The 10,087-nt window shown below is 37.7% G+C and overlaps 1 protein-coding gene across 2 annotated transcripts; it reads left to right on the forward strand.

Annotated features, from left to right (window-relative positions):
- Positions 1 to 1,248: 1,248 nt before the first annotated feature.
- Positions 1,249 to 8,724, forward strand: fgb (fibrinogen beta chain). Of its 2 annotated transcripts, XM_015370889.1 has the most exons (14): positions 1,249 to 1,377; positions 2,086 to 2,115; positions 2,198 to 2,304; positions 4,099 to 4,201; positions 4,466 to 4,534; positions 4,684 to 4,798; positions 5,288 to 5,394; positions 5,480 to 5,594; positions 5,667 to 5,786; positions 5,875 to 5,997; positions 6,074 to 6,168; positions 7,779 to 7,969; positions 8,183 to 8,419; positions 8,453 to 8,724. In XM_015370889.1, exons 1-13 carry the CDS (start codon positions 1,297 to 1,299, stop codon positions 8,412 to 8,414), a joined length of 1,488 nt encoding a protein of 495 aa, XP_015226375.1. In that variant the 5' UTR covers positions 1,249 to 1,296; the 3' UTR covers positions 8,415 to 8,419; positions 8,453 to 8,724. The 2 variants fall into 2 exon arrangements, with proteins under 2 accessions (XP_015226375.1, XP_015226374.1); XM_015370888.1 differs by having other exon boundaries at positions 8,183 to 8,723.
- Positions 8,725 to 10,087: the final 1,363 nt, after the last annotated feature.

Genomic DNA, 10,087 nt, shown 5'->3' on the forward strand with positions numbered 1-10,087 from the left:
TATATATATATATATATATATATATATATATATATATAATAAGAAAACTAAGAAGTAGTTTCCGGTTGAAACAAGCATGTTTTAAATGATTAAATTTATGTTAATGAACAGAATATATAAGCAGGAAAACAGAGAAATAAGCTTCATGATGGAAGCAGGAGGATAAAAAAGACTTTTTTTTAGTAGTTACAATAGAACAATTAAAGGTAAAACGAAACAATTGGGATTCAGAAAACAATAGAGCAAAACATTACCTTCTTTTTTTATATTTGACCTCTGTTTTTGTTTAGATTATTTAATGAAAACTTGTTAAAACAATAAAAAAAAGTAAAAAGGATGGATCCTCATTAAGTGGCATAAAAGTATTTGTCAGTGTGGCAGATGTGGATGTTTGTGTGCTTATTGTTTCATCACGTGGTACTATTGAACCTTTTGGACTCAAACAGACATCACAGGATTTCCAGGCAGTGAGATACTGTCTGTAACTGAATGTACCTTCAAACCCTCAGAATCACCATGGAAATAAAATTATTCCCCTATACAAACATAAAGAACAGAGAAACAGACCACAAAAGTCAGATAAAATACAAAAATACACAAAATAAATGATTTAGATGCATTTATCCAACATTAAAGGGAACAAGTTCCATGTTGGCATTATGTTAATATAATAACATTTTTTTTTTCTGATTCTTTTATGTCCTTTCTTTTTTATGATGGTGAAATCTTAGAAAAATCTGCTGCAGCAACCAGATGCAACCAGTTTCATTATGTTGAAAAATTTGGTTTTCCATTTTATTGCCAAGATATGTGTAGCAATGTAACAATGTAAGGTTGCAGAAAGTGGATCATTCATGCATTTTCTCTTATTAGAAAACTACAACTAATCTGAAATAAAAACCTATTTAACTTTATCCCTATAAATAAAGTGAAGATCCCAACATTTCAAACTGCTTTCCTGGTTTTCCTAACATGTTCTGATGTTTACATCGTCACTCATCCATCCTGCCGGTAAGTCACCTCATCAGCTGCTTTCAACACTTTCATTTGACAAACAAACTGTGACTCCTGGCTCCTTTTGCCCTTTTGCTCCTTGGCCCAGTTCAGATCTGAGTCAGGTTTGGTTGAACCGACCTCAGAGTTTACTGATCAACTAGAGCGGATCAATAAATCCTGGAGGAGGCAGGAGGAGCCGAAGCCCGGGGGATAAAGGCCTCCTCTGGGGGGATCTGGTGGACAGAAGAACGAGGCGGAGAGAAAACCTGGATCTACAGAGCTTCTGCTGAAAAAATCAAGATGAAGACGTTTCTGTTGCTGTATCTGTGCCTTTATGTCACCTGGGCTCAGGATGTCTTCGAATACGACGACTATGATTTGGTGAGAATATTAACATCTAAACGTTTTAATAAAATGTGTTTTAACCATATAAATGGATTTATTTTGTTCTATCCAAACCCTACAAAACGTTGTTTTATTCTGTTTCAAATAAAAAATAAAAACATGCAGGAATTTGGCTTTTATTGAACAAGCGTTACTAGTTATGATTGTAATAGAGTTTTATTAAGCATTTATTATATCTGATTATAGAAAATTAGCAAATAGAATACAATAGAAACACATATATCTATGCAAATCTTCAGCAGATCATACAAATTAGAATTTTTAAATCAGATTCTAGCTCTGTGAGGGATAACCTGCTTATTAAACGTTTGCAAATAACTGACTATCATTGTCATTTATTAATGAAAATATCAATTTTACAGAGAAAATTAATTTAGAAATTGTCATGTTTTACCCCAAAAGAACAAAATCCATCTGATAATTAGTTTTAAAAGTGGTTTATTTTTTAAAACTAGTTTTATTCATAGAAATTCCAATGTAGATTAAATATATTTGTGCATTTTTTGAATGCATGGTTCTTACTAGCTTCACTGCAGCTTTGGTTGTTTTTTTTTGTTTACTTTTACTTTGTATCTTCTGTCTTGTAGACGTTTTACTGTCATCTTAATGGGTGGAACATATTTAAACACTTATTTTAAACTAAAAACCAGTTTTAACTCCTTATTTTTTTATATTCCCCCACAGGGTTCCAAGCAGCCAGCCAAAAACAACACAGTATGTAAAACAGTTTCTAAGCACAACTGTGTTACAGTGAGCTGTATTTGTTTACAGTGGATGTATGTTGTTGTTGGTGCAGAGCACAGGAGCAGCTGTAGATGCCCGAGGTCATCGGCCGCTGAGCAGAGGCAGAGAAACGTTCGGCGGAAACAGATTCGCCCCTCCGCCAATCAGCGGAGGCAGCAGGTACAACAACATGCATGAAGAAAATCAAAGCTTCTCAAGTTCTGAATGTCCTCTTGTACCAGAGACCCATTTAAACAATCTTAGACTGTATAGAAGAAATTGATTATAATTAAATATGTATAAATCCAGTAAACACAGAATTAATGTTTGAACAAAACAATTCTATATAGAAGAGATTAAAAGTCAGATTAAACTTTAGGATATATCTATATTTTAAGCTGATGTCATAATGGACGTCCAGCCTTTAAACCAGATCTCAGCAGCCATGCGGCTCTTGTTGCCGTTCAAAAACCAAAACTATTTTTTTTTATTATACAGACATTCAAAAGTCGTGTTTTTTTTTTTTTTTACCACAATAAAACATAATCGTATAATCCACCTGATTCTTACGTATCTTAGACACATTTCATCGTTGGGTTAAAGTGAGACAAGTTGCCCCACCTTACATTGCACTACAGAGACCTAATTGGTTCAATTTATTGATATTTAGCAGCGCTTTTTAGTAGTGTTGCACTGATACCGATACCAGTATGGGGCATTAAAATGGTGGTATCGGTATTGGTGAGTACCAACAAATAGGGCACAGATACCATTTTGGTAGCAGAAGTTTTAACTATCGTCACCCATTACAGGTAGGCAATAAAAAGTTCTACTGGATTCACTTTATATTAGTCATTTTCCTGCTTCACAAAGGTAGGCAGCAGCTTGACAAAGCCATGATGGCAATTATTTTACATCCAAGTAGTATAACTTCTTTATATATACACACACATCAATTTTAAACAGATGGTATCGGTATCATGCATTTTGTTTGTGAATTGAGGAAGTAAACGAGACACTTTGCCAATTGAACAAGACAGTTTACATTTAAAATGATAAAAAAAACTATCAAATTGTCTTATTTCAAGTGCATATTATCTAATTATATTTCTATTAAGAGTAAAAATACTTATTCCACTGGCAAATCATCTTATCTGTCTGCTGAAATTAAGAGTAAATATGCTTAATTTAAGAATTGTTCCGTCCTACTAGTCTGTTTTAAAACTCTCAGTGTCTGCATGGACAGGAATGAAGTCATGAAACAACTTTAGAGAATCTGTTTAAAATGAGCTGGCTCAGAGTTATTATGGTTTGAACTGGTATTTTATAATAAACTGTTCTAAAAAAGTAATCAGATCTACAAATTACCAGGGAATAGGGTCTACACTGCAAAAAAAGGTGCATCAAAATAAGTAATTTTTTCTTAAAATAGGTCATTTTTGTTCTTGAATTGAGGAGGTAAGAGAATCTTTGCCAATCGAACAAGACAATTTACATTTAAAAAGAAGAAAAACAATTGCATTGTCTTATTTCAAGTGCATATTATCTTATCTTATTTTAAGAGTAAAAAACTCATTCCATTGGCAAATCATCTTATTTATCTGCTCAAATTAAGGGTAAATAAAGTTAATTTAAGAAATGTTTACTTATTTCTAGATAGTTTTTGCAGTCTAGGAATGCAGAAGTAATAACATACAAAAGAATACAAAAAGACACGAGTTGAGAATTATTTTCATAATTGATCTCTATATGTCATCAAATTAAACTCACCAAAACCACAAAAATTTATGAAACTTTTTTAGTCTGTATGCTTCCTGAGGCAAATGAATAAGAAGTTCAGCCTGTATAAAGTTGCCTAAAGTTCTAAGAAAAGCCCTAAAAATTTTCCAGCTCATTTAGACATTGTTCAAGCTATAGAGAAACATGCCTTTCCTACGTCAGTTGAAAACGCTGAGGTTTTGGTGTTTTGTTCAGGTACCGAGGTCGCCCCACCCCAGCTCCAGCCAGAGGCAGCCAGGAGGCAGAGAAAGAGGTGCAGCCCGATGCGGGAGGGTGTACTCACGCTTCAGAGGCAATGGTGAGAGAGTACTTTCAGCATTTCTTATAAACTGCTTTCCTTCAGTTTACTTCGGTGATATGTTCAGTTTACTGAAGAGCTCCTAAACTGGATTAAATCTTCCAATGAGTTTCCTAGAAATCAACGTTTAGAAAAGGGTTTGACTCCTTAAACAGAAGCTTGGGGAGTGGATCCTTCCTGAACAGCTTTTTTAATGTAAAGGTTACAAAATTATATAAGAAAGACCCAAATTTTGCCTCATTGAAGAGTTTTGTTGTCCTGCAGGGTGTTTTGTGTCCTACTGGCTGCGAACTGAAGAGTGCACTGCAGAAGCAAGAGAGGAACGTTAAAACGGTATGTTCCTCTTTTCCTAGGTATTTTTGTGCAATTTGATACAAAGTTCTGCAGATTATAGATTCAAATGAAAATATTTGGGTCCTTAAAAAAAATCGGCAACTTCTAAATTAGACCTTGTTAACTTCTTCTTGTGTGTTTCCTTGTAGACAATTTCAGACTTGAAGCCTCAGATCAGGGAGTTGACTGGCTCGTCCAACAACGTGTACAACTACGTCAATAGCATCTTCTCCTCTCTGCGGGAGAGACAGCGGGTCACTAGTAGTAAGGAAAACATATCATAAAAAGTAGTGTTGCACCGATGCCATTTTTTGGCCCTGATACCGATATCTGGCTTTGCAATAAAATAATTGCCATCATGGCTTTGTCAAGCTGCTGCCTACCTCTGCAGGAAAATGACTAATACATAGTAAATCCAGTAGAGCTTTTTATTGCCTACCTGGAATGGGTGACAATAGTTGACTAAACTTTTGGCTCTCAAAATGGTATCGGTGCCCTATTTGTTGGTACTTGCCGATACTAATACCACCATTTTATTGCTGGATCAGGGCCCCGCCCGATACTGCAACACAATACAAAATCCTTTATGTCTCAGGAAATTCAGTTTTACCTTTTCAGGAAGGTAACCTGGAAGTTTCCTGTCAAGAAATGGTTGAAGCATTTCAAGGAGGCTACCTTAATTATATCTTAAGATTGAGCTAAATAGTTCCAAACTGTTGTTTCATATGTCCTTGCATTTCCTGATGTTTTTAGACAACAACCAGGTGGCAGGTCAGTACACTGATCAAATAGAGGAACAACACGCTTACATCAAAGAGACCGTTGACACCGTTTTCCCCTCCAACATTAGAGTACTGCAGGTAAACTGTTTCTATATAACTTGAATACAATAAAATGAATCAAGGTAGCAAGACAAATGAAAATGCTGTTTCACTCTGTTTTAAGGGGGTCCTGGAGAAGCTCAGGCTGAAGATCCAGAAGCTTGAGAAGGCTGTGTTGGCCCAGACAGAAGGCTGCAGAGATCCGTGCATCACCACCTGTCCGATACCTGTGGTTTCTGGTGAGTGAAGAAAAAAAAAGAAAAAAAGAGAGTAACCAACCAACTTGATAACCTCTTTTGTTTGTGATCCAGGTAAGGAGTGTGAGGAGATCTACCGGCGTGGAGGACGTGACTCCCAGATGTACATTATACATCCTGATCCATTGTTTCCACCATACAAGGTCTTCTGTGATCAGACCACTCAAAATGGAGGTTGGAATATATATCTATAGGGAATAATTCCTTCAGTACCTTTTGTTCAGGCCTTTGGGCTCAGTATTTTTTAAAACATTCCTTCTAGGATGGGTCCTTATCCAGAACAGGCTTGATGGCAGTGTGGACTTTGGCCGCCGTTGGGATGAATATCGCCGTGGTTTCGGAAACATCGCCTTTCAGTCCAGCAAACGTTTCTGCGAGGTTCCTGGTAAGATTTTTAACAGCTCTATTCCTACTAAATCCTGTGGGCAACTATCATACTGGCCCTTCTTGTAATGTGACAGGTGAGTACTGGCTGGGAAATGATCACATCAGCCAGCTGACCAAGATGGGCCCCACTGAGGTTCTTATTGAGATGGAGGACTGGAAAGGAGACAGGGTGAGTCTGTAAGGTTTCTTAACAACTCCGAACATTCTAATATCATACTTAACTATGCCTCAATACCTAGACCAAAAAGAAGTTCTAAGATGCCATCTTGGGTATTGGCATTTTTTATTTGAGTTAAATATATCCTGAGCTCTTGTCTAGTTACCTTTATTGTTAAAAAGAAGAAGAGAAATATAATTTTGTTTAATTGTAATTGCACTGTCACAAGTACAAGCAACAAAATTATACTCTGCATGTAACCCATCCCCTTGGGGAGCAGCGGGCTGCCATTGTGCAGCGACCGGGGATCTTGCTCAGGGACCCAGAGTGGCAGTCCGTGGGAGTGGGGATTGAACTCAGAACCTCTGGGACCCAAACGCAATGCCCTAATTACTAGCCCACCACTCCCCCAAATTTATCTCTGCATCTAACCCATCCCCTTGGAGAGCAGTGGGTTGCCATTGTGTGGCTCCTGGGGAGCAATCGTGGGTTAAGGGTCTTGCTCTGTAAGGTTCCCTGAAGACCTGTACTTGGAAGCCTACTAGTGGTGTGCTGAGACTTTTTGAAGGGCAGGGGCGGAAAGAAAAAAAAAGAGTGTATATAGTGCCCCCACTTCACTGTAGATTTCACTTTAGTATGAGTTTTGGCTCCCGAGAGTGCACTTTACCATGTGTTTCGGCTCCTGAGAGGGTACTTGAACACGTGTTTTGGCCCCCAACAAGGCACTTTAGTACGTTTTGGCCCCCAAGATTGCACTTTACCATGTGTTTCGGCTCCTGAGAGGGTACTTGAACATGTGTTTTGGCCCCCAAGAAGGCACTTTAGTACGTTTTGAACCCCGAGATTGCACTTTAGCATGTGTTTGGCTCCTGAGAGGGTACCTGAACATTGGTTTTGGCCCTGAGAGGGCACTTAAGCACATTTAGGCTCCTGAGAATGCACTTTAGCATGTGTTTTGGCTCCTGAGAGGGTACCTGAACATGGGTTTTGGCCCTGAGAGGGCACTTAAGCACATTTAGGCTCCTGAGAATGCACTTTAGCATGTGTTTTGGCTCCCGAAAGGGATACTTGAACATGGATTTTGGCCCCCAAGAAGACACCTTAGTATGCATTTTGGCTCCCAAGTGTGCACTTTAGGATGTGTTTTGGCTCCAGAGAGGGTAACTTTAACTTCTGTCTTTTGGCCCCCGAGAGGGCACTTGGACACGTGTCTTGGCTCTCGAGAGGGGAATTCAATACAAGTTTTGGCTCCTGAGAAGCCATTTATTTATTCACAAGTTTTGGCTCCCAAGAGGGTACTTTGACATGTGTTTTTGCCCCCAAGAGAGCACTTTAGTTTGTGTTTTGGCTTCCGAGAGTGCCCTTTAGTATGTCTTTTTGACTTCCAAAGGGTGCAGTTTAACACGCATTTTTCAAAAATTAGCGACACCTCTGTGCATGTTACTGACCCCTACAGTGTTTAATCTCTGTCCTAGTTTGAAATTATTTCTTTATGTTTTATATCTGTGCTGTCTGAACACTAATAAACAATCAAAAAACAGTAAATTTAACTCCTTTTCAAACTAACCGCTAAAAATGCTGATATTAAGTGAAACTAAAACCTCTGGTTTCTTTTCTTTTAGGTCCATGCCCAATATCAGCAGTTCACCATCCAGTCGGAGACGTCTAACTATATTATGGCTGTCGACGGTTACTCCGGTAATGCTGGAAACTGTTTCCTGGAAGGAGCTCTGGCGCTCTATGGCGAAAACCGCACCATGACCATTCACAACGGCATGATGTTCAGCACTTTCGACAGAGACAATGACAACTGGTAGGTGACCCAAAGCCCACTGACTATTCAAGCTATTAATCTGGCTTTAAATATCTTTATTACATTAAAACTAAAGTAGAAAATATTCAATCATGTATTGAAATCACTGTAAAAGTTAAACCCAATGCATTTATTAGAGGAATGGTAACAAAACAAAAAGCTACATATATTTGATAGGTATTAAATCTTGAGTTCCTCATTCTCTTCTTCCAGGACCCCTGGTGATCCCAGCAAGCAGTGCTCCAGGGAGGATGGAGGTGGTTGGTGGTACAACCGCTGCCACTCAGCCAATCCTAACGGTCGATATTACATAGGTGGATCCTACACCCCACAGATGGCAAAGCACGGCACAGACGACGGCGTGGTGTGGATGAACTGGAAGGGGAGCTGGTATTCGCTGAAGGCCATCAGCATGAAGATAAGACCTTACTTTGCCTCCAGATAGTCATGCGAAAGGGGCTGACACATGCAACTCAAACAGGACGTTGTTACCCATGGAGAGAAGTATGGAAAAGCCTGTTTGTTGAGGAACACAAGCATATTTAAAAACACTTTACATGACGTAAGAATAAAAACTGCCTGGAAAGGAACTAAACAGAGAAAAAGTTTTATTTTGAAATTTTTATAAGGGTGAGAAATTGGCAAAATCTGATCTGTGCAAACAACATATGCTGTGACTCAACTTGCTGTGTGAGACCTTTGTGTGCTTTAAAGGAACAGACAATGAAACTGTCCTCTGCTACTCAATAAACACATTGAGGAACCTATGAGTGTTTGGTCTGATTGTGTTTTTGGTTTATTTTCAACAAATTACCCATAAATCATTGAGCCAAACTGGAGAGTATCTCACTGTTGGTAGGAATGATCACTGAACGTAAATATTTAGCAGCCAAACTGAAAGTTAATAAGTAGATCCACGAATTGGAGCAATTTCCAACCAAATACAATGTCCCCCTTATAAAATAGATCTAAATCTGGATGCCCGTCTCCTTAAAGCTCTCTCTGCTTTCATTGGTCAAACTTCTGCTTCAACCACAGTTCAAGTTACGCTTTAAAACTAACATTTCATTTAAAGGCCAGTGTAATCTAATAACTGCATTTTTAAGCTGTGATATTTAGCCATTGGTGCCAAAGAAAAGCACATTTCAGCGCCCCTAGAAAATAAAATATCTATCAACATGTTATAAACTGGCCAAAGAGACCAAAGTTTTACCAAATAGGTTTTCAGATAAAGAATACAATCAGAATTCATGAGAAATCAAACATATTTATAAATATATGTAGTAGTATACCAAGTGTTTAGTTCAGCAATGCCCTTTTATTTTTAAGTTTGCATCCCATGACATTGGGTGCAAAGCTCAACTCACCTTAGAAAAACTTTATTATAAATATCATAGAACATGGTGGTGGTAGGTTTATGGTCTGGAGTAGGGGTGTAAATCACACCCATCATGGCGATTCAAAATTCAGTATCAATTTCCTGACCCAACGGTTCCATTATTTTTAATACCCAAGAATACACCACGATACGATTCGATTAATTGGTTCATTTTTTTTTATCTTACAGGCTAGACAATCTTTCAAAGTTGAAATAAATCAATGAAAGCTGTAATATCATTATGCATTTTATTTGAGAAACAACAGCAAATAACAGAAGTAGAAAAGTTGTACTCCACCTAGGCCTATTATAACCTCATTTACTGAAAAATAATAATGCCCTGCTTTATAGATTCTGAAAGGCATCAAAAAAATACTGAGACAACAAAGTGAAGAAAACAGAGTTAGCCGTTAAATAAAACACATTGTTATGTAAAGGAGCCATGTTTCACTTAAAGAAAAAGAATAACCACTTTCAGCTTAAATAAGTGAATTATCTAGACATGGTTGTGATTAACCACTTTTAACATAAATAACAAAGTCACCTTCAAATACTAACAATTTCTTTCTGCAAAAATACATTTATCCGGGTCTGTGTTTCTTACTTCCACCGTAAGAAAACCAGAATTTTTTCTGTTTTTGTTAAATGAGGTTAACATTTAATAAATAAAGAAACAAAGGGTTAAAAACAGCAGCCAGGAAGTTAACAGTAGTCTTTGCAGACATATAAAAACTTACATG

Source organism: Cyprinodon variegatus, unplaced genomic scaffold, assembly GCF_000732505.1.
Source record: "Cyprinodon variegatus isolate N-32 unplaced genomic scaffold, C_variegatus-1.0 Scaffold49, whole genome shotgun sequence".
Classification (NCBI taxonomy): domain Eukaryota; kingdom Metazoa; phylum Chordata; class Actinopteri; order Cyprinodontiformes; family Cyprinodontidae; genus Cyprinodon; species Cyprinodon variegatus.